The 25,256-nt window shown below is 39.2% G+C and overlaps 1 protein-coding gene across 1 annotated transcript in view; it reads right to left on the reverse strand.

The window, feature by feature from the left end:
- Positions 1-19,214, reverse strand: part of rsu1 (Ras suppressor protein 1) — a 64,717-nt gene extending 45,503 nt beyond the window's left edge. Inside the window, exons 1-4 of the mRNA XM_067577705.1 lie at positions 19,069-19,214; positions 18,816-18,928; positions 15,698-15,748; positions 448-568 (exon numbers count right to left, since the gene is read on the reverse strand). Of these exons, the coding sequence (XP_067433806.1) occupies positions 448-568; positions 15,698-15,748; positions 18,816-18,924 (281 nt within the window). The 5' untranslated portion in view covers positions 18,925-18,928; positions 19,069-19,214. The remainder of the gene's footprint in view (positions 1-447; positions 569-15,697; positions 15,749-18,815; positions 18,929-19,068) is intronic.
- Between the last annotated feature and the right edge of the window lie 6,042 nt (positions 19,215-25,256).

The raw sequence follows: 25,256 nt of genomic DNA on the forward strand, positions 1-25,256 counted from the left end.
GTGGTTTGACCAAATCTTAAAGTCAAACTATGTCAGGATAAAACCTACAGTTAGACCATCCTCTCATCAAGCTCTCTGACCCATTGATTTGGTTGCCGTCTTGTCATACAGCCTAATGAAACAAATCAAGCAGAAAGGCTCAAAGGCTGGGACAGCCTGAGGGGGCGATTTGTGTTTCACTGTGGAGAGAGACTGCAGAGATAGAGATAGGGAATCTAGTGACTGAGGTAGAACGTGGTGTGTGTGTGTGTGTGTGTGTGTGTGTGTGTGTGTTCATGGAGGAAACAGGAGGATGATCAGACAGTAGACAAGCCTGGCCTCAGGGCAGCAGCAAATACAATAAAAAAGGCATCTTAACAATCTACTGTACTGCTCCAGCACAGATCTACAGAGAATGAGAATGAAAGGGTAGAGTGTGTCTGTAAACAAAGTGAGAGTAGGACATACCCGAGGTTGAGGTGTTTGAGCTTCTGAAGACTGCTGATTTGAGTTGGCAGCTCTTCAATCTGGTTGTTGAACATGTTTAGAACCTCCAGGTTTTTCAGCTCAGAGATGTTAGCAGGCACCACTGGAAAATACACAGAAAAATGACATATCAGACTAAAAACTCCATTAGCTGCTGTGTTGGCCTTGCTGTCGTTGGCCCATCTCCTTGTTTACGTTTGAACAGTACACATATTACAGTTTGTGTCTTCACCTCCATCCACACATTTATTCCCTCATCGTCTGCGGCCAGAGGCGGACACAGATCAATGGGCTGATAACAAAGAGCAGGAAGTTTATAGGATTATCAGGCTGATCAATGGAAGAAGAGCGAGATGGAAGCAGAGGGAGGTAGAAAAGAGTACACCAGCCAGGCCCTGACCTGAATGCTGCCACGAGGATGAGTGGTGGAGAGGTGAGGTCTGGGCATACTGATACTGTATCAGTTGGACCTGTGTGCTTGTGTGTGTGTGTGTGTGTGTATATATGGAGGATGAGAGGAGTCATTAAATTACCACACCCCATGTGCATATGGTAGCATGACTTGAAATAGCCCTACCACACATGTGCGCGTATGTTTGTTTGATCTTTTTTCAACACACATCCTCGTGCACATAGGAGTGCTCATGATCTGCCTTTACAGAGAGATTGTTAGTATCATTCTACAGTGCACATTCTATCAGTTGCAGTTCTATGGCTCATACACGCATCCAGTTGTTTTCTAAGCCAAATCTTAAATCAAACTATTTGCTAGTCCATTTCACACCTTCCCTAGAGACACATCAATAAACCAATAATAGCAAACAGTAGGTAGTGCCTTGGATTTCTTCCACTCCCCCTTTTTATTTGGCAACACAGCAGCATGGATGACAACAGGGAGGAGTTGGTCCCTAAAAAATATTTGACATTGGTAATATGGAACTGGTTTAGATTTTCCAAAAGCGACATGGTGCAAAGAACAGTTACTTGTAAAGATTGCAAAGATAAGGTTTGCATATCAGCTTGCAACTCAATGAACCTTTTTAACTACCTCAAGAAAGCACTCGAAAGAGTATGCCGACAAACAGGGGATCCCATGTGACTGCATCAGCTACAACCAGCCAGAGGCTACGAGGCCAAAACAAACAACACTAACGAAGGCATTTGAGAAAGACAATCCATAAGACAGGCAGTAGACATGATGAAGTAAGCGAAGGAAAGAGGTAACTGATGCAGTGACATTTTACCTGGTGTTAGGCCTCATACCTCATATGTGCATGAGACAAAGGCAGGCCTGCACACAGTCACAAAACCTGATAACAAAGAAAGGCGCGAGTTTAAACAAAAGAACTCCAAACAGACCTCAACTCCTATCATGCTCTGCTCAACTCAATCTGGCAGAGTCAAACTCTTGGCTCTCATTGGAAAAGACCCGCCGGAAAGACATAAGGTTTCCCCCTCCTCGGCCATGACACAACACCACACACGAGGGAGCTCATCGCACAAGGACTGAGGGAAGTGCTTGAGGTGCTTGAATGTTGGGGACTGAAAGAGGATATACATATACATACACACACACACACACACACACACATATTATATATATATATATATATACACATATACACATATATACATATATACACACATACACACAAGTGAGCCAGAATTGCACACTTGATTAAAATCTGTTTGAAAAGGTACTTTGGTCTGTTACTCTTTTTTCCTTTGGGTTTTGTTACTTTCTAGGGCTATATTTTTTTAAAATAGGGAAATTAGTTTGGTTGTACTGTTCAGTAACTTGCAAACTAGTCTTCAAAACCAACATGAAAAAGAATTGTGATAAGATTATTATCCTGCCTGAGAAAGAAATGTGATATTTTTGCCATATCGCTCACCCCTACTACTAAGCTGGCAACTCCTTGTCAGGTGGAAAGCAGCCAGAACAGTGGAAGTTGTTTTGCACATCCCGAGACAAGCTGTCAATCACATGCTATTTGGCCTATGGGTACTATGGGTACTATGGGTACTATGGGTACCCTAGTTGTTTTTAGACATTTTAATGTGGAATAATTACATATTATACCTTTAACCCCTAAAACAAAAAGAGCTGCTCTCACAGACTCCATCTCCCATCGTGCTTTGCTCAGTTCGTACCTTGGTGTGAAATTGTCTCTCAGAGACGCACCAACACCACCAGGAGTCATGGCAACACAGCCGTGACATCACCGCAACTTTAAGTACCGGCTGCACAAAGACATACATTGCCTTTTCATTGTAACCACACCGGAGGAAGCTTTGCTTTCTCACGAGCCAGTTCACTAAAGGAGGTAACCCCGTGCACATCTGCTTTTCCCCCCACTGACTGGAAGATTCTCCCCTTGCTGGACAAGACAAGACTTCGCCCATGTTCGCCCAAACACAATCACCGGATCCGAGAGAGAGACAGACTGCTGCTGCAACCCAGTGCTCTCATTGCCTGCAGAACAAAGAAAAGGATTTCTTCACGAAGATGCAGAAAACGTCTATGCCCCGCTCTTCTTCAACGTAGTTGACTACGCCACGCCACCAAGGACTAGCTTGCCATGAAACCCACTGGCAGAGCACGAGGACAGCCTTTTCAGCATCCGAGCCCAGGAACTGAGCCAGACCCAAAGACAGACTGAAACACACCCTACTCGCTTCCTTAAGCGACACAAGTAAGAGGCTTAAGTCCTCTTAGCAGATATAGGTTATGAAAGTGTGTTATTTGCAGCTTCAGAGCTGTTGTTTGTTGTGAATTGACAGACCGCCAACTACCTTTGTTCTGCTATACTCTGAGGAGTAGTTAAAGTTTGCTGCCTGTTTAGTTGTGTTCACCACACTAGACTGTCTGTTGTGTTTGTCCCACTCAGGACTGCTGTGTTTGTACCACCGTGAGCGAGAAAGCAAGTTGTTTGTTGACCAAAAGTCGACAATGTGTGTTACAGACTGCTGTCCGTAGGCACGGTCTCTGTGTCCCCCCCCCCCCGGTCACTTTCCCTCCTCTTTCTTTCCTCTCTTGCTACAAACCCACACACACGCGTACATCCCTCAGATATTAGCATTCTAGTCTTTCATGAGTCTACCTCACTGTCTGATTATCGGTCCTGGTTTCTGGGTGGTGCCCCGTTATTATTAATTCATATCAATAATTGTATTAATTTTAATAATAAATAATTATCTCTGATAATTATCAGTTATTGCTAATAAACAGCCATGCTCCTCCCAGATCCAATGATAAGCTGATCTTGTTTTGACTTTGCAAACCTCAATATCCAAGTGTTGACTGAGATTGTAATCCTTAAACACAGCAATATATTCAGTGCAAATTAAGCATGCAGCTTTACCAACTACATCTGCAAAGAAATTTACACCATCTCAATGCACTCTGAAATTAAAGCACTGAACAAATCAATAATTGGAGATTTTTTTTAAATAAATCGTGGAAAAAAAACTGAATTTTTAACTCATCAAAGTAGCCACCTTTTGCAGATATAACAGCCAAGTACACTTGTGACATTCTTTCTACAATGGAAATCAAATATTGTTGGGAAAGTTCTTCACAACACTGTTGCAGAACTTCCCACAAATGTGTTGCACTAGTAGGTTGCCTTGCTTTCCCCCTTCTGTCCAGTTCATCCCAAACCAGCTCAATGACTGTGCTGGTTCCATGATTTGATGTCTGTCTTATGTCTTGTTCTTTTCTTCTAAGGTAGTTCTGACAGCCTGGAGGTTTGTTTTGGATCATTATCTTGCTGAAGGGTGAATACCTGACCAGCTAGCTGTAGACCAGAGGGTACTGCATGGCTCTGCAGGATGCTGTGACAACCCTTTGGGTCCAGGCTGCCAGTCACTCTGTGCAGGTAAACTCTGGATCCAGCTCTTACACAGACAGAAGGTTTGTAGTAATCAATAAAAGTTGGGAAACTGTAGGACTTGTTTGCATCAACTTTCAATATTTAACATACTTCCATTGCTGCAGAAAAGTTGTAAGTTGTTAACCTATTACTTAATCCCTGAAAAATTAGACTCAAATGATGCTTACAGCTGTGTACTTGGACAGCACACATAGAAGTTGTGTACACCTCCATTTCAAGTCACACAATAAATTTTAAGGGGAATCTGGTTTCATCAACAAGGCCTGGGACCCCTACTGACACGCACCCTATCCCACCTATAGACACTACATGTTATATTATTGTAAAAATGGTAAATGGACTGCATTTATATAGCACCTTTCTAGTCTTCTGAGCACTCAAAGCACTTTACACTACATGTCAACATTCACTGATTCATACACTCATCAGGATATTTACACTCACATGCTGATGGCACAGCCTTCGGGAGTAATTGGGGGTTCAGTATCTAGCCCAAAGACATGTCACCTTGCGGACTGGAGGAGTCAGGGATCAAACCACTGATCTACCGATTACTGGACGACCCAATCTACCTGCCGAACCACAACTCAGATTTCATCAAGCTGTACAGATGTCATCATCTGCACAGCTGTGAACCCATCACACTGTAGGACATCTTCAATGATTCACGGATAATGCATGGGTATAACAGCCTTTCTTTAATTTCAAACCGAGAGACATGGAGAATGCCTGTTCCCTGGACCCCGAACTGAGCTCTTTGCCTATTGGGTGTCTGTTAGCAGGACATTATCGAAAATTTAAACACTGTGACAAAATGGAGATTGAATAGACTTCCTGAGAGACCATATCTGACCAATAACTGAATTGTGGCCTGAACTAAAAGCATAAATGACCTCTGGGGTCATTTGAACCAGGAGAAAGGATTGTTTGTATTGAAGTCTGACCCTACTTCTCACTTGATTTATTACCTCAGTAAACAGTTTCCTAATGAGTTTATGGTGTCATGCATGGTCTCTTCTTCAATACAGCCTGATGTTCATGCATGGAGTTAAAGCAGGGTATGCTTTAGGGTGTGGCTACCTTGTGATTGACAAGTTGCTACCACAGCAGTGCCTGGCGTGCTCTAGTTGGACCCTGGGGAGCTCCTCCCCAAGTCCAAGCTCTTGTCCAAATATGGTCACTTCTTATCACTTCTGGCTCCAAAAAACCAAGGTGGTGACAGTCAAAATGCCAAATTCGAGGATTCAAAACAGGAGTCCACAAACCACTTGGTGACGTCACAGTGGCTATGTCCATTATTTTTACAGTCTATGGTGCAGACACACAGATAAAACACTAGCTGCTGCTACTGTTCTGCTGACATGCTGCTCACACTACTTTTGCTGACTACCTTGGTGAGAGCAGTTTCAGTAGTCAGTCTGTTGTAGTGATTAGCGTCTAGGACACATAGCACCTTGATTTTGTCCATTCAAGTTCAACGTCATCAAATTCATGACATGAGTCCAGGTCATGTGACTCAAGTCCACAACCCTGGAACCAGTGGAGACCTCAGGCGCCTAGAACAGTGGAAGAGGTTTCAGATGCCTGATCTACTGTTAAAAGTCTGTCATACTGACAGCCAATGTGCCCCTTACATAAAAAACAGTCACTGCTGACACTGCACTAAACACCTGACACTGAGAGGAGACTACAGGCAGAGACTTTATTGGGGGCTGCCACTTGCGGTCCTGTCATTAACCTGCTGACCGCTTATTCACAACCATGATGTGGATAATACCATTATGTGCAGTACAGTATATGCCTGTGCATGTGCAGGTGTGTCCACAACTTGAGTCATGTAATCAGTGAGTCAGTGGGCTTCACAAAAGATAGCCTATAAAAAACAATGATCTACATCCTGAAATTTAAGTAAAATAATTGATGTTCCAACCCAGGCAAATCTAGGCATTTTGATTAACAGCTATCCACAATAAATTCAGATGTTTGCTCATGGAATGACAGCTTTTAAAAATTGCCCCATGGCCCGTTATTGACATGACAGAACAGGTGAGTTAAATAAAGTTACATTTAAAATAATAAATTATCATAAAATTGTTCGAAAATGAAAAGATTGATTCCCTCAGGCAGGGCTCAACATTAAGATTTTTTTGTAGGGCAAGTGGAAGAGATATTTAGTTGCCCCACCAGAGTGGGTAAATTTGAACATTAAAAGTCATGAACAAGAAAAAACAAAAGAAACAAACACGTGCGTCTTCACGTTATGTGCAGTGTTTCCCCTACCAAAGCCTTACCCCCACCCCAGCTGAAAGAAACAAATAAAAACAAATGTAAATTATACTAGCAGAATAGCACTTCACAGCTGCTAGCTCAGACTGGCTGCCTACCACAGTTTCTGTTGTAGCTTCTGCCATCACTCATTTTGTTTTCTGTTTGAACATTGTATCCTTGTATGAGACATGGAGACGGCTGTTAATGTAAAACAGATCAACAAACCACTACAGATTCCTGCTACACAGGTGTTTAAAACCCTCTGTGTTGAAGCTAGCAGGCAGACTAGAGCCGCTTTCATGGGACAGACGAATGAATCAGAGTTCAGAGGATCATATGACATTAACATGTGCAGCATCAGTAATAATCTGTTAGACAAAATACAACAAAATAAGTAGCTAGAAAAGCTCTGCAGTGGAACTTAAGTTTTTAAAATTGACATTAGTGTAGTTTTAACTGTCCAGTTTATCTGGTACTGCTGCTTTACATTACAGTAATGTTAATGTAGCTTGATAGTTTGGATAGCTTGACTTCTTATACATACCCACTGTGTACTTGTCCACAAATACTGTAATTAACACCATACAAGCTAAAGTTCTGCTTCATGCTCTGACTTTTAAAAAGGAAGGGTTTTTACATTTTCAGTGAGTGAATGAAGTAGGAGGGGAGACAGAAGTGAGGAAGAAACGCATGATGTAACATTAATGGCGCTGAAAGAAAAACAAGGAGAAAGTAAAGAACTGATTCAAGAAGGAAGAAGGTGCAACTGATTCAAGATTTAAAGACAAAGTTTAAGGAGAAAAGAGAAACACATAAGCAGTCCAGGTGTCAGGTGATGGAGAGACATGAACAAATTCAAAGCAGGAGGCAGAAAAAACTGATAAGGTCTGACTTACACCTGTGTCTAAATAAATATTTTAATACACGTACTAACACTGAACAACAACTCTATTAACATGATGTTATCTTAAGCTGTTAAAAGGTTGTTGACCTTGGTAAATGTTGTAAACACAGCACTAAGAGTGACTTACAGTTATTAGAAAACACAAAATGCTGATTCATCATTCATCTGACTGGTTCATCTACAGGTAAAACTTGTCTTGATTTGGCTTTACGTTTGAGCAAATTAATCTACAGAGCTCAAATTGAAACAGACTTCACAAAGTGCTTCACAATTCAGGATCAAATCAAAAGATCATTAACAGGGAAGCAATGGCTTTACTTAAATTCACAAATTAAATCATCTATATGTTGACACAGAATTTAGGTTATACTTTACTTGAGTTGACAGTGACTGCTCAATGTCGCAACAAAATTCACCACTAACGGAGATGGAGATAGTATGAGCAATTTATTTATCCCCCTTATGGGGCTTTTTCCTATCTTTATTCAAGAGCATAGTCTTTCAATTTGAGAACATGATTTATTGATTTCACGTTCAGATTTTGTAATTCATTCCCTCAAACCCTGCCCTCACACTTAAAATAGCCCCTGCTTGCACTTAGATTTGCTCTGCTTCTGCTCAGACTGTATTCTGCCACTCAAATATATTGTTGCTTGCAAAGATTTCCTGCTCCAGCTTCATCAGAGTTCACATAAAAATACAAAGCTTGAAAACCAAGAATATTATCAATGGATGTATTCTTGTGCCACAACTTAGCCAATTTGAAGGAAGTAATAGCACCATTAAAATAAAAAAGTTACTCAAGGTCATTGACTTTGGGCAATCCGCTAGACTCCCACTCTCGAGTCATGAAGGTGATGTCGTTTTCTCCTCCAGCACACCGACGGGAGGCCACTGTGCTTTATGGCTACTCTTATATGTAGCTATTATAATAAGAGAAAAAGTACAGACACTGGTATATATATTAACTTGCCTTTTATTCAAAAAGTCATAAAGAAAGCAAGAGAAGTACATTTAATAAAGCCCTGGAGGGCAGGAGTGGATGAATCCGGTCAAAGAGTAACTATCCATATGGGACGCTCTAAGAAGTTAAGCGAATGTGCCTGCAAGGAGGCAGGGATCATTTCATTGGTCAACACTACACCTGACATTCTACTGGTTGGGGAATGTTGACAATGTTGCACAAAACAATCGGAGAGCAGAGCAGAAATCTGAGAGCAGACATCTGACGAGTGCACAAAAGCAGCCTGACTGCTGAGAGAAGGGCTGAAGATGAAGTAGGAAATCTGTGCAAGCAGTAATATATCTGAGTGCAAGCATACAGTTTGAGCAGAAGTAGAGCAAACTTAAGCACAAGCAGGAGCAATTTAACTGCAAGGGCAGGGTTTGAGGGAGCAAATTACAAAATCTGAACGTGGAATCAATAAATCATGCTCTCAAATTGAAAGACCACGCTCTTGAATAAAGACAGGAAAAAAGCCCAATACCTGCTCCCCTCTCATTCACTGCAGATATGTTTAATAGCCATATGGAGCTCGTTATGCTAATAGAAAACTGAACAAGCTCAAAACAAACGTAAAATTGTATGTAAGGATTGAGTCTAAGTGACTAAGTATCTGAAAAGCAGTTGAATTCTTGTAGACTTCAGGCTGTGATCAGCAGCTTTTCCTCTCTACCTACAACAGTGAGTCTCTGACCAGCAGAAGCAGAGAGAGGAGGACAGAGCAGGGCATGAATGATGCCACAGAGCTGTTAACCAGTTCACTGTAAAAGACCTGCAGCCTTTCTAAATAGTGGAGTCTGAGAGCTTAAGGTAACCATTAATCAATTCAACAATATGAAAAGTGATCTAAGGGTCTTGTCAAAAAGGAGATCAGGTCTGATGTTAAATAGACTACATATTAATAATTGTGACAAAAAAACTTAACAATAAATAAATGTATTCTTTATTGTAGGCATGGTGAATGCTCTAAACATTGATGTTGTATTAGAAAAATAAACTTGTCAAATTAAAAATATATATTAATTGTCATCACACTTTTGCATTTGTAATAATAAAATTATTGGTTATTGCATCATATTGGCTATAACAAACGGATAATTATCAGTTATTGTTATGGACCCTGAAATTTCTTATTGGCGCAAGTCTTCAATCAACAGCGAATGGAAAAAGTCCACCAAACGTTTTTGATATAAAGCAACTCTCCTCACTTCATCCACTAACATTTATCATTGTAGACATCATTAATATCATTATTTTTTATTTTAGTATTTGTAGTGCATATCAATTAAGGTAATAATTTTCAGTTCATCATTTCAAAATGCATTGTCTGGCCCCAAACCAGAGTTGCAGATGAGCTGAGGACATCCAATCTGTAAAGATGACAGGCCTCTCTCTGTGGACCACTGAACAGAGCTCAATTAACAGGATACCACAAACTCCTGTCCAGATAGACAAACCTAGAGTATTTATAAGGTCTTCCATACAATATATGATATTAATTTCCATATAGGCTCCTCGGTCCTGTAGTCCATAGACTCCTGAGGAGCTCCTGGATTATCTGTCTGTATGTTGGTATGTTTGAGGAAGAAAACCACTGCAGCCCTACACAGACACACACAGACATGACAGGTGACATTTGGGTGTGATGGGAAATGGTCACCTGCAATGAGTGTGATGACCATAGTGCAGGCACGTTAGCACCTGTCAGTGGTGGCAGTCCTTCTAATGGAAGACTTTCCACATGTCACTATAACTCTTGACTGCCTTCATGCAGCAGCAACATCACCTCCATCCTATCTGACACAATGCAGCTGCATTTGTAGGATCACCAATTCATATTGGATAAAATCAAGGAGAGTAAGAGACTGCACTAAGTACACTGTGATATTTCCTGCTGCGTTCACAGGCTGCTGGTAGAGTGGGACAGCGGAGAGTTACCTCAAGGAAGGCACTCTCAAGGCACTGAGTGTTCCTTGAGAGTGCCTGCAGGTGGGTAACTACGGCAATTATGTTATCCTCATTTCTTCTGTCTGATCTGGGTTATAAATAACCCAGCAGAGTGAGATGTATGTAATCTATCCATCTCCAGCAGCAGATTAGAAAACAGCACCCACACAAACACATCTTCCAGATAGTGAACATGTTACTGTTTTAGCAAGCACAGATGGAAAGCTGCATCTCAAATACAAATTTTATTTAAAGAAAAAAATATTGTATGTGGTGTAATGATGGCCGTTATCTGAAGTTTTCTGCAAGTCCTTTACAGAAGATAAATGTTTTCAGCCATCCAACCTTGACACTGATGGACAGATAGTCAAAAACATTTTGTCTCTTTGTCTTCTGTAATTAAATGAACCTTCTCTGTCATTACCAGTCAACACAATAAACATAAGACATCAATTTTCCGAGCGCAGCGGAAACTACATGCAAGTTTCTATTAAGAACTGATCCCAGGGTTTTATAATAATAAACATATTACTTTTACACTGTCTTATCAAAATATCTATACTGATAGGAAAATGTCTCTGACCACTGACAATACATGAAATTGACTGAAGAACAAGCGAAATGATGTTACCTAAAAGATGTTTATTGTTTGCGATAAAGAAGAAAGACTTAAGCACTGAAGCCACAGTAGAGAGAAGAGAGGCAAACAGGAAAACTCGTTTACCACTCTGAGGTTATCTTACTGTAGCAGTTTTGTTGGATAGTTATTGAATAGTCATTTAGAAGGTTCGTACTTTTATATTTTTCATACTTTTCTAAGTTCTGCTTTCCCAAAGATTAGGGGAAGCAAGAGAGGAAAAATAAGTTTAAAGCCCCCCTTCACTCAAAAACATGTTTTGCTTCTTGTTCTCTTCACTGTGCAGAATGATTTATGTTCAGAGGTGGTTGTTTTCACATTCAATCTGCTAAAGGAGTAAAGTTTCTCTGTGCGCACCTTTCAGTTTAAGGCATGTACCTAAAACCAAGATTTGTGACATCTCAACTAGTTTGGAGCCAATCATGGTCCAGTATGAAACTTACATGTGTGTGATGTGACTAGCAGTTAAACTTTTGAAATGTTGAAATGTGCGCTGTTTACATATTCATATATTTTGGATTTTTCAATGAGGAGAAGGAGTCGTTGAAAGTTTCAGATTTTTTTAACAAGTTAATTGATTTTTTTGCAGAAGAAAAACATATCAGACATAAATTCAAAGCTAAGAGTATTTTTATACATCATGAAACATTTCTGGAGAGGATCTTTAAAAAAAAATTTTTTTCAGAGTGGACATTTTCAAAGACACTTTTTTTTATTTAACACATTCACATTTTATATTATAATGGCATATTATTAATGCACAATCAGAACTGTATCTGGGTATCTGGTTTTTAAATGTTGTTTCATAACAAAAGGTTAGTGTGAGTGTGCTGATGTGTCTGTGGTGACCTCTTCTGGTGCAAAACAACATTACATCACTTCACTCTATCTGTTACTGAAGATGTCCACTCAATACAAATATACTTCTTGTTCAATGGGGAATATTAAAAACTTTGACAGAGGCACATGAGCTGCCACATTTACAACATGTCTCTGACAGTAATTAAATACTCTGACTATATGAATCTCTCTCTCAGAGCTGGCTTAGGTGTCTTCACATAAGCGTAAAGCATCAGTCACATGATAAGTTTTACCTATATGAGGATGTTCTGCAGATGTCCTGCTGCGAAACATCACCAACATGACCAATGAGGACCACTGGAAGCATCCCAGTGGGACTCCCTGTCAGAACATTAAACCAGAAGAAAAGAACTTACCACAGACCGTTAACACTACATCAATTTAAATAACGAGAACCCTGGACAAGAGACTAAATGCACAGCAGAAACAGACATCAGCTGTCTGTGAACACTAGACTAGAATTGAATTGAATTGAATTGAATAAATTGAACCATCATTTAATCGTTAAAGGGAAACCCTAACTCATTACAATGTGGGTGGAATATGCAAATGAACAATGTTTAACTTCCCTCCATGTTGCCTGCACCCAGAGCTCCCTGCTCATTTGCCGGCAAAAGTCTACTGGGTGACACATCCAGCAGAGTTTGGAGATCTGCATTAGGCTACAAACTATGTTTCCTCATTTTCTGTAGTGGTGCCTTAAAGGACTGTCAAAGGAGGATCTCCCAAAACATTATGTCTCCCATGTTACGCTAGCAATAGGGAAAAGCAGACACTAAAATATACTTTTAAATACTAAAAAGGTCAAATACTAAAATATCAGCATATTTGGAAGAAAACTAGTTTCATGATATGAGGCTGAATATAGTGCTATGGAATACAACAGACTGCGGAGGAGGAAGCGACCACCGGAGCTACTAGCTTTACAATATAAAGTTGGAGCAGAGGTGTGGCAAAACTATTACAACTTATGCTGTGGAGTCAGACCATGGATGTATTATAAGAGCTGGATACCACACTAAGGCCCTGTTTACACCTGGTATTAACATCCATCTCTCACAATCTGCTGATCTGCTCACAAGTGGACAGCTCTAAGTACAGGTGTGAACGCACCCAAGACACACTGAGGACGCATTGAGATCCGATCACTCAGACCACATTCAAAGGTGGTCTGGACTGCATGTGGCCACATTCATTTAGCAGTATAAATACAATGCATCCTGGGCCACACTGAAGGACCACTTACTCAACTGATGTCCTCTATTTTCCGGCAGACTTGGCATGGGAAGGGCATTGCTGCCCCCTGGTCCGTGAACCCTCCATCCAAAGCTGTGTTCAACTTGTTTGATAATAGCATAAAGAAATGCATTCTTTTGTTTTTCCGTTTTTCAAGTGAATTAAAAAACATAATCTTCTTCCCGTTTTTTCCTTTTTTTTCTCCTTCCCCAAGCCATTTTCCTCATCAAATCAACAATTTGAGTAGAAAGGAAACCATTCATTTTTCGCTTGTCTGTCTAAAAAAATTTTTCAGAAGCTAAGCATTGCTGGATAATCTCTTGTGTCCTGTCTAGTTGATAAGTACAGTTTTTAGTTTTGCTGCACTGCTCAACATAATGAGCTCAGGCTTTATCAGGAGGACGGCTGCTTTACTCCAAACAGTTTCACTGTATGAACCTGGACTGTGTGTGTAATAGCTGACCTATTGGATGTGTAGAAGACAGAACATTAATTAACATTAGATCCTGACCGATCCTGTCTGTGAGTCGGAGATTTAAATAACGCTGCTGTGCCTCGTGCGTAAATGCGCAGAGCATCTCTCACCTGCATATAACTCTGTATTTGTTATATATATGTATACACATACACAGACTCCAGCACGTTGTTTGTTTTATGATCTTTGCACACCGGTACAACATATCCAGACTGATGAGGAAAAACATTTTGTAAACAAAAATAAGCCTCAGTAAAGAGATATAATACTTGCAGCCTGCGTTCTGTAAACATGCCATCAGTAGCTGATTGGATGCGACTGCGCACAATGCATTCTGCATTCAACCAAAGAAAGTCTTGGTCGACTAAAATCGTACATAATCTTCAACTAATCGATTAGTCGCGTGCGCGTGGGGGGGAGGGCATGATGTAACGGGACAGAGTGCACAGTAAACTCAGCTGCCACACATTTCTCTGTTCTGTATTTCTCTGTTTTGTGTCTTCAGGTTAGGCTAACCCATTGTTGCTAACTTTGGGGCTAACCCCCTTTACTTTTCCAGCATTTGGGAAACAACAGACGTGACTTTTTAGCATTTATTAACTGACACACTGTAGTCTGTACTGTACATTTACTGCCAGACTGACAACTTACTCCTGACCTTTTCCTCTACCCCGCTCACATCCACCATCACTTCTCTGCCCCTCACTCTTTCCCACTCGCTACGCAAACATACTCCTGAACAAAGCCACGCTACCAAGCAACCAGGCAATGACAGAGGTTGACTCACGTACCGGAACAGCGCTGCACAGAGACTCCCAAACGCTATTGATTTCAATATTACCAAATATCAAAAAAAAAATTTTTGGTCTAGCTCATTGTGTCATTGTGGAGAAACACAGATTCAGTAAACGTTCAGCACGTTCAGTAAACGTTAAGTACAGGTGGACCTAGCAGTTTCCTTTAAGTTGGTCGAGTTCAAAGTTGTGAAAACAACGGGGGTGTTTTGAATACACCCCCCCAGGTAATTTGTTAGTCTGTCCCTTCTGCCGCAGGAAATAATGGATTACTCCTGGAAAGCTGTTGATGTAGCACTTTTCTCCCTATGAAAATAACACAGAGATTATTCGACCAATGAGAATTTAGTCGGACGAGAGCATATCGACCAACTAATCGACCAGTCAACCAGCAGACTACAGCCCTACCAATTTTAAGAAATAATTGCACATTTCTACTACATAGGTGACCTAGTTTTAAGAAATCATATTCACAGCGGTGAATTGTCTCTTTAAGCATTTTCCACAGCAAAATGTATTGTTTTAGATGTTTCAACACTCCCGTATTAAAAAAAACGTTAACAGCAATGTTAAGTACACATGATTTGCAGAAGATGAGCCAAAGCAAACAAAAACACTGGTAGGGTTCATTAATTTACAGTGATTCACATGAGCCCAATAATATATTGTCAATGTATTTCTGCTTCATGTATCCCTTCTGTGAAAGCATTCTGAGGGGAAATTGCTACAATATTATATGAGTTAGTTTAATAAATAAGTACCACAAAAACAGGATGACAGATAAATAAGACTTTTGAGAACAAAATAAAAATATCTGTCAAGCCACTGTATGTGTGATATACAATGACTTTGATTCCTAAACTGTGGAAATAGTTGTGATTAATAAAGTGGTATGTGAATATTTGGCCATCACAGGAGCAAACAGGTTGTAAAAATTTGTTTTTGTTGTATTTGAATATTTCTGATAATCACTTCCATGCCATTGTGCTTTTTGCAACACTGTTTTACCATTGTTATATTGATTTCACATAAGGGTTAGAGTTTGGATGACGAGGTTTTTTAGATATTCATTTACAGACAAAAAGCAGTGAGTGAAAAAAAAGTTACATATTATCATGTGAGACAGCTCCTGTCCACAAACTCGTCTCACTGCTGTCTGACAGTTTTAGCTGATGTCTGTGAGAGTGCAAAGGAAAGAGGGAGAGGCTTACCTGTGAGCTTGTTGTGGCTGAGAACCAGCTGAGTGATGTTGGAAAGGGTGACTGAAAAGACATGGAACAGCAAGTCAACACAGCACAGAAACTAACTCATTCATTTAGAAAACAAAAATCTATTGTTTAGTGTGTCTTAAGGGGATCATTCATCATTAAATTTGTCCTGCAGCATGATGACAACCGCAAACATACAGCCAGAGTCATAAAGAACTATCTTCAGCAACAAGAAGACAAGAAGATTTATTTATGAATGAACTATTTCACCTATTCATTTACCAAACTGAAAACTTGTTCAAATCACAACAAGCTTCATCCAAATAGAAATATGGAGGTGCTTATAAGCATTATTATTATGATTATTGTACATTTGGACCATGCAACTGAGCCAGTTGATCAGGAGAATGGAATTACATAGGAAATAATATATATCACTTCACTTAGTTGTATTGTTCCCTCAAGCAGGGCTTATCCACATGGATATGTAATAACCAACCAATCGTTAGACCTTATTTATTATTTTTTATTTATTTAGAGAAGGAATTTAAATGGGGTTTGGAAATTAAGTAATAATGTATTAAATGATGATATATTTTGTGATTTGGTGAAAACAACAGCAAAAAAAATATTTGATGACAACAAAATGAGTCACACACAGAAATGGGAATATTTCGAATTCAATATGAGGGAATTAGCAATGAGACAGCAAAGAAACAAAAAAAAAAGATATAGCTAAAGAAATCAGTATTATGGACAAATTAAAGACATTCACGATAAAAGATAATCTTTTGGAGGAAGAAGAAATAAAAATGAAAAGACTGAAGGAGAACATAGGTAACATTTATGTTGAAATGGCTAATGGGGCCTTTATACAGTCCAGAGCAAAATGGTTGGAACTAGCATGTAGCATGTTAAGCTAAGTTTGCTATAAGCTATGAGAAAAAAAAAGAAAAAGTGCAGCAAAAAAGAAAAAGGGCGCTTTAACTGTGTGCTCTCCCTCATGCCTCCAGCACATAGAGAGCTGTTTGCTCTGCTACTCTGCAAGTTTGTGCTGTTTGTCCCAGCGCACGGAGAACTGTCTTCTCTCTGCAAGCTCACACTGTTTGTCCCGATGCACAGAAAGCTGTTTTCTCTCTGCAAGCTTGCCCTGTTTGTTCTGGTTCGGATGCAGCCAAAGCTGCGAGAACCAACGGTGGAGGATTCTAATATGCAGCAGTCCCCAGCACACCCCCGGGTGTGCTGGGGACTGCTGGGGGCTGCTGACATCACTTTGAGGAGTAACATGACGCTCCCCACCCGCAACAAGGCCGTGGACCTCACATGTTGGGTCAGCCACAGCAACACCTCCACATGCTCCTCCAAAAGTTGGAGGAGCATGGTGTCACATGGTGTGTGAGTCCAGGTGCAGACTGAGATAGGGCATCTGCTGGCTCAGTTGTTGGGTGCTCTAATGTGCGATGAATTTGGGAATGAGCTGCAGTCAGTAGACCCGCTGTAAACGCCCCCTGAGGACGTAATAGAAAACTGTTCACGCCGACTCATTTTGAAAGAGAAATTGCTAATGGGGAAATAAAAATTCGGCCAGGTGACCATTGGTGCAACTTCACTCACTCACTCACTCACATTCTTGTGTGTAGGGCTGGCTCCGCTGATGTGGTCCAGCCAAAATCACTAAAACAATATGGCTTCAAAAAGATCTATCAATCTTAGGAAGGGTTCTTTTGACTAAAACTGAAGAGGTTTCAAGATTTGTCTAACCAGCCCTTTCCCTCAATGTTCATGACTCAAGACATTAATAACATATTTACAAACTTTGTGTGGAAAAATAAGCACCATCATCTAAAAAAAGCAGTGCTTTCTGGATCCAAAGGGTGGCTTTGAATTACTGGACTTCATGGGCTTGAATAATATCTTTAAGGTAAAATGGATAAAATAATGTTTAAAAGCATTTTGGTATTTCATTCCACACAAACTATATTAAAAAGTAGGACTTCCATTTTTTATTACTGTGTAACTATAGTATTGCAAGGTTACTGGTAAAACCATTCAAATTCTATCAACAAGCTCTTATGGCGTGGAAACTTGTATTCACATAATATCATATGGAACACTGAATGTATCACTAAAAGGAACAAGTCACTTTATTTCACAAAATTGGGTTGACAAAAACATCACCTTCTTAAAGGACTTATTTGATTCTAATGGCCAACTACTTAATTATGAAACTTTTCTATGCAAGCATTTACTATCACGTTTAAAGAATTTAGCTTAGTAATAAAATCCAGACCCAATGATATATTAGAATTAATGAAAAGTTATAAAAAAAAAGCAACATGAGGTTCCTAAATTTGCATTCACTCTTTATATAAATGGGACTGATATTATGAGCAACATATACACCAATAGACATATTAGAGAGAGTCTCTGCAATACTACAATAGGAAAATAACCCCACATGGAAAATATTTTTGGAACTCCCATTTTACAGACATCAACTGGCACAAGGCATGGTTTGTTCCTTTTAGATTCTTTGTCACAAACATTTTGGAAAGACTTTGAGAATTATATATTGTGCAATACAACACATGCAATTATCACTGATGGGAAAATATTATCAGTTATTTTGAATGTAAACATAAAAATGTATGGACTATTGTTAACTTTTTTTAATTTACAAGGGAAATTTCATATCCCTGAAGCTAAATTTCTTAATTCAACCCCATCTTTTAAGTTGTTTCTCATGGAAATTAATGTTATTTTAACTTTCTTAAATTTCTAACAAATAAGAAACGCATGTCAGTAGGTAAAATTTACGCAGAAATGTTTGTCTGAAGAAGTCTGGCACCAAAATGAATCCTTCTTTTTCGAAAATTCTTATTATTTTATTTTACTATGTAGCTATTGATATTGAGATTGTAATTTTGTTGCATGAACTGGAATGAGAGATTGTTTGTACATTATTACAATTAAATTGAAAAAGGAAAAAGAAAAAAAGAGTATCTGCGTTCTCTGGCACGTTTCCTAGATTCGTCATGCAACTAAAACTACAGAGTAACAGCGACTACAATGGCAAGTTTTTTCCAGTTTAGCGGTGGACAGTAAGAAAAGAAAGACTCACACAGTCCTGGGATATCCAGCATGTTCGTAATGCCCCTATCACACATCTCAACCTCTGGAAGGTTCTTGTCCCGACTCTCCTCCACAATCTTCTTCAAAGACTTGGACATTTTTCTGAAAACACGGATCCAAACAAGTCCATCGCTTAGTTTGTTTAGAAAAACCGTCAATCGCACATTGTAAACGTCAAGAGAGAGCGACACAACCTTAACTCACTCTTTTATCTACAGGAGGTTAATTCTGACGAGGCTTACCTTTTAGAAAAGTGGAATGAAAAAGAAAATAGATTTGTTTAAGAAACCCTGGTCTTCGCGTCAGGCTCACACCCTACCGGAAGTTTATGTGAGCGACTCCATACCATAATAGGATACTTCCGGTTCCTTGATGTATATAGCCACACTTCCGCGTCAAGTGTTAAGTCCACAGCCTCCAAACTGCAACAAGCTGATACTGAGTAGTAAAAACACAAAAGAGCACTTTCAAAAATAAAGATACCATTTAAAGGAAAGAATTCAGTTCATGTGAACCCTCCTCCTCTCGGTTGGATTCATCATCATAGCTTCCGTATAAAGGTCCTGTGTGTTTGACTGACAAGCAGAAACAAAAATATCACTCTTTTAAATATATTCAACTTATGGTTTACTATTGCAAAAACACATACGATCTGAAATTAGTTTGTGTTTATTCATATTGTACATCCCGTCTACTTTTTATAGGGAGAAGTTCGCTGAAACACTTTGAAAACAATAGTCTGTTCCAGTATCCTACTGGGATAATTGTGTGACAAATATATAATATAGAGGCATTTTTATAGGTTAGATATATAAAATAATTTATATAGACATACAACATTTTTTACATAACTAAGGGAAAGATTTCTTTTATCGTAAGGGTTGTCCAGTGAAGTTTAAGTTTTACTTGTTATTGAGCTGCTGTACTCTGTTAACTCCAAATTTAAACACCTTCTTATGTATTTCTGGAAATGCAAATTTACATTTACAAATGTATCACTCCAAGATTCGCCTTTTTTCTCTTTATTTTATTTATTTATTTGTTCAGCTGTTTCAAACTTTCTCATTTCATGTGTTGCTCGTTTGTTGTATTGTCACTGGATGGCACTGTTGCTTCGTTTGTAGACTAAAAACAGCAATAAAGTTTTATTGAAAAACTGCACATTCTCCAATATGTGTTTCCGGTTTCAATCCATAACCTTCAAAATAAGACCGTACAGGGTCGAGCTGACAAGTTCACCGCACTCACAAACTTGTAATAGGAAAGTCCTCATGCAAATCTGAATAACCCTGGAACAACACCATTTTACAGAGCTGTTTTCTCAAGCTGCCACTCTGCAGATGCACAGTTTGGACTTTTTCTATGTGGTGTTGCCTTAAATTCCGAACGATGCTCACAATCAAACATATCGAGCTAAAGTGATAGTTGTCAATACCATCCTGAGTTTCCCATGGATGTATAAAGTTCTCTTTATACATCCATGGAGTTCCCACAATATGTTCACAAAACTACATGTTAAACTACTTAAGTTCCCTAGACTCACTTTCAATTACACTGTTTGGTTTAAGGGGTAAAAATGCAGGCTACAGGCTCATTTTAGAACACTAGAGCCATAAATCAACCATGCACTGTACAAACGGATACATGGGGGATACAACACACGTTTATCTTGCTCATCTTTTGACTACATATAAAGACTGCAAACATCCACTTTGTACTGGGTTTGGCTGTCTCCCTGTAGTCACTTTTCTGAGTGAACACGCAGAATACAGAGTAGTGACAAGGAACAAATGAAAAACAGGTGAGGAATGAATCAGGAACAACCTTTATAATTGACGATTCACTAATTAATAGTTCCTGAATAACTCTGAATCAAGCATTATATATTTGATGATGAGTTACTGGAGGACAGACATGGATATACTACAGTAATTATTCATTATAACTTCACAGATACCTGTGAATAGACATTCTGACTACTTCCTTTATGAGTCATTCTGATTAAGTCTGAGTCAGCTGCTGAGCAACACAGAACTAGTAACTATTTATTAATTGCTAATTACCAAAAAATTAGTTACCATGCTTGTACCTTAAGTAAAGCATCATCCTACAAATCGGCAATACGCAATTCTTTCCTTAATAACAAACCAGAACCAGCAAGATTCTTAACAAATCTTTTGATCATATTCAGAAAACATACACATCAATGGCTTATTCACATGCACATGTGATTCCTACAGTTTGGATAAGATAAATGGTAAAAATGCACAAGGTTCAAATGATTGATGTTAAAAAACCTCTCAGTAGGTCAAATTAAAGAAAAAACTGTAGGGACAAAAGTGATTTGAAATGAACTAGAAATGGAGAGAAATGAAACAGCTTATTGGTAATTATTAAATTAGATGAGAGGGAGAGGGTAGAATACAAAATATACAGTCCAAACAGTGTTTGGACAGATTTTTGCACACATTTTCAGTATGTTTCAGCGCATTTAATTTGTAATAAAATACTGTACATTAAAGTGCCAAGTTTCAGCTTTAATAGGTTTACATCATATCACATCAGAAATAACTGTGTGGGAGATATAGTCCTTTTGACACATACTGACATAGTGAATTTTAGGGGTTCTAACCAGCTGGACAGACACACATGAAGTCAAACAAAATCATCATATTTAATATTTTGTAGAAAATCTTTGACCCATACACACCAACAGACGCATTGTATTTTCTCTGATACTGCTCATGGGTTGGTGACTCATCATGTTATTAATTATTCTACAGTGGAATGCAAGAAGTCTCATTGCCAGTGTACAGGATCATCATATAAGCCTAATATACCATTATGCGTACAAGAAATATGGTTGAAACCAGTGGGATGTTGTTACACATAGTTATATTGCGCATAGGAATGATAGGAAAGATGGAAAGGCAGTGACATGGCATCAGTTGTGCCAAATGGGATGAGGTACAGTCCAATCAGTATAGGAAAAGAACAAGAATCAATAATAGTCAAGATTTGGACAAGAAAGGATTATTTTGCAATAATTAATTTTCATAACCCTTGACTGACCATTGATACATTTAATACTGTAGGTGGGCAGGTACAAGAAAAAGTGATATAGGGGTACAGACTTCAGTGCACATCTTGGGAGATTTAAAATACTGATGCAAGTGGTTTCATTGTATGTATTAATGATGGAAAAGGTACAAGATAGAGAGTATGAAAAGCAAAAAAAGTGCATTGAATCTGACAGCATATGAAATTGCAGGTATTGTGGATGTATTACCTGTTAATGATCAATATCCTATAATGATTAAGATTCGAATAGGTGTTCATCAAGATAGATTGAGGATACCAATGGAAATTAGATGAAGCTTACTGGGATGCATTTAAAGCATTAAGTGAAGTGTGTGTAAAACTACTTAGGGTGGATACAGCAGACTTGGATGAATTCAACAAAAACTTGGGCACAGCCATTATACAGTTGCATAGGATACAATTCCAAGAGTACAGGAGGCAGAGATAGAGTGTACCATGGTGGGATGAAACCTTTAAGAAAGCTGTGATAAGATGGACTAAGGCATTTAGACAATTATAAGCACATCATTCATTAGAACATTGATTCCAAATTTTGTGCCAAATTGACATGTTGCAGGTCAGGTTTGCAGGAAATACACGCACACTGTGACTGACAATAATAAGCAAGAGGCTGTTTGAATGAGGCTGTTTTCACAGAGAGAGAGATGTGAGCCTCTGATGAAGGATGAAGGGTTCTCAGAGGCCAGAAGAGAGAAAGGTTAGCCTGCGATGAAAGTAGTGTGCAAAAGCTTTAGGCATTAAAGTGAGGATACTTTCAAAAATAATGCCATGAATAGTTTTTATTCATCAGTTAACTTCATACAAAGTTCAGTAAACAGAAGAATCTTAAATGAAATCAATATTTGGGGTAAGCAGCTTTGCCTTTAAGACAACAGCAGTACTCCTTGGAACACCTGCACAGTTTTTCCAGTTACTTGGCCGGTCGGTTGGTCCTGCATCATGGAGAAGTTGCCACAGTTCTTCTGTGGATTTAGTCGTCTCAACTGCTTCTTTCTCTTCATGTAATCCCAGACTGACTCCATGATGTTGAGGTCAAGGCTCTGTGGGGGCCAAACTTCTTGCAGGACTCCTTGTTTTTGCTCCTGAAGATAGCTTTTTATGGCTCTGGCTGATGTTTGGGCTTCTTGTCATGCTGCAGAATACATCTGAGACCAATCAGATGCCTCCTCGATGGTACTGCATTATGGATAAGAATCCAAACATCCAAAGTGCCTTAAACTTTTGCACAGTACTGTATATACACACTATTTGTAAGTACAAATGTAGCTGTATATTCCTTGTATATATAATCTAACTTTACCTTTTTAATTTCTGTAGTGTTATTTTTATATACTTTGTTCTACTTTATTGTCAAATTGATTGTTTTATTCTATTGAAATTTTTAACATTTTAATATTTATATATACATTGTACTTGTGTGTAGTGTGAATTATGATACTCTGCATTGTATAATGACAAGTAAAATGAACGTTGTACCTCCTGTGATGTTGTGATATGGTTTAAGAGCAGTCCTATCAGCTGCAGCATCCAATCACTGATTTCCAATAAGAAAGTGTGTCACAATGTGACATCATCTGGCAAGGTGCTGTGTTGGCCAATCACATGCACACAAGCGCACATTACTGGTAGATTACTATGCAATGTGAACTGTATTTTTGTGACTGTTGAGTTTCCTTTTTTAATGCAGGGCTGTTTTCATCCCGAATCCCCTTTTAATTAGCAAAATGGAAAGCAATCAGTGTGCAAGAGTTCCATTTGAGAGGAATCCAGTGTGGACCAGTGTGTATGATTTAGTAGCATCTAGCAGTGAGGTTGCAGATTGCAACCAACTGTATACCCTCCCACCTCCCCTTCTAAGTACGTAGGAGAACCTAGTGAAACTTGCGAAAAACATGAAAGGCCCTCTTTAGAACCAGTGTTTGGTTTGTCCGTTCTGGGCTACTGTAGAAGTATGGCAGTGCAACATGGTGGGCTCCATAGAAGAGGACCTGCTCCCTATGTAGATGCCAAGTCCATTCTGTTAGATGTCACTAAATTCTACACACTGCACCTTTAAGCTTGGCATTCAACATCATCAGCCACAAAGTTTTCCACTCTTAAGCCGCTTTTCAACCAAAAGTTCCAGGAACTGTGGAACCACAGGCAGAGGCAGGTAGTAACAAGTTACATGTACAATACTAGTGACTGAGTAAATTCTACTTCTTAGAGGAGTCACATTACTTTCATTTGTCATTATTATTTTATGCATTTATGCATGTTCCTTTCAGAGGTAGGTGGTCTGCTGTGGCCATGCTGCCTCATGACTCTGTTCATAGCAGAGTAATGGCTGAAGCTATAGTGGGAGATTCAGATGACACAAAGCATCCTTGGCAATGCTTTTTTCTTTTTCTGCTGTTCAAGTGTGGCTGTCAAATAGTCAAATGAGGTGAGAAATGAGTGTGCTTTTAATTCTATATACTGCTTTGTTGTACATATTGTTACAGCTGTATGTGTTGCCTGTGTGTTTTTTGTCTCCTTACTCTACTGTTTGTTGTTCCGCCATCTACAATCAGTCAACAGTGGGTACATCTCAAGTCTCTTAATTTATGTCTCCTCGCTCCTTGCCTGAACCAGAAGTTGTTCCTGATGCGCCATGTTGACAGGCATCCCAAGTCTCTTATTCTGCTCCGAGGAGCGAGGAGCGAGGAAACACGAGAGCAGCCTTCACAGAAGTCTTTTACTGGCCGACACGCCCCTTTTATTGGATATCAGTTATTGATTGGACTCTGCAGCTGATCAGACTGATCTGTTACATCACTGCAGTTTCATACCAAAGTGGAGAAAGATTACAGATTAAATTTAAGTGTATCATTCCCAAGTTTTATGTTTTATTTGTTTTCTGATCCATCATATAGTTAAAAATCTGTTAATTGTCAGGCTGATCAACAAAAGAACCATAAACAACTTTCTTCATTTCTTAGAAAGATTTTTTTTCATGATGTTATTTCCTCCATTAAACTGTTTCTTGCTGACAGACAGACTCTTCCTGACTTTAATTTTATCCATAATAACAGTTAAACACATCTACATTTTACATCATTTATCGTCATTTCCAGACACAAACTCCATCAGAAGTTTCTACAGCTGTTAAAGCCGACTGACAGCTGATCCAGCTGTGATCAGCTGTTGCCGTCATCAGAAACGGAGGTCGCTTCACATGACGCTTCAGGGGAGAGGACGTTTTCTCTCTTCTCGCTTGGTTTTCTTGCGTCCCTCCTGCATCCACAGTGGGAGGGACTAAGACGCAAGGAAAAGACACAAGTGAGGGAAACGTGGATGCAATTTAAGA

Source organism: Thunnus thynnus, chromosome 21 (assembly GCF_963924715.1).
Source record: "Thunnus thynnus chromosome 21, fThuThy2.1, whole genome shotgun sequence".
Classification (NCBI taxonomy): Eukaryota; Metazoa; Chordata; class Actinopteri; order Scombriformes; family Scombridae; genus Thunnus; species Thunnus thynnus.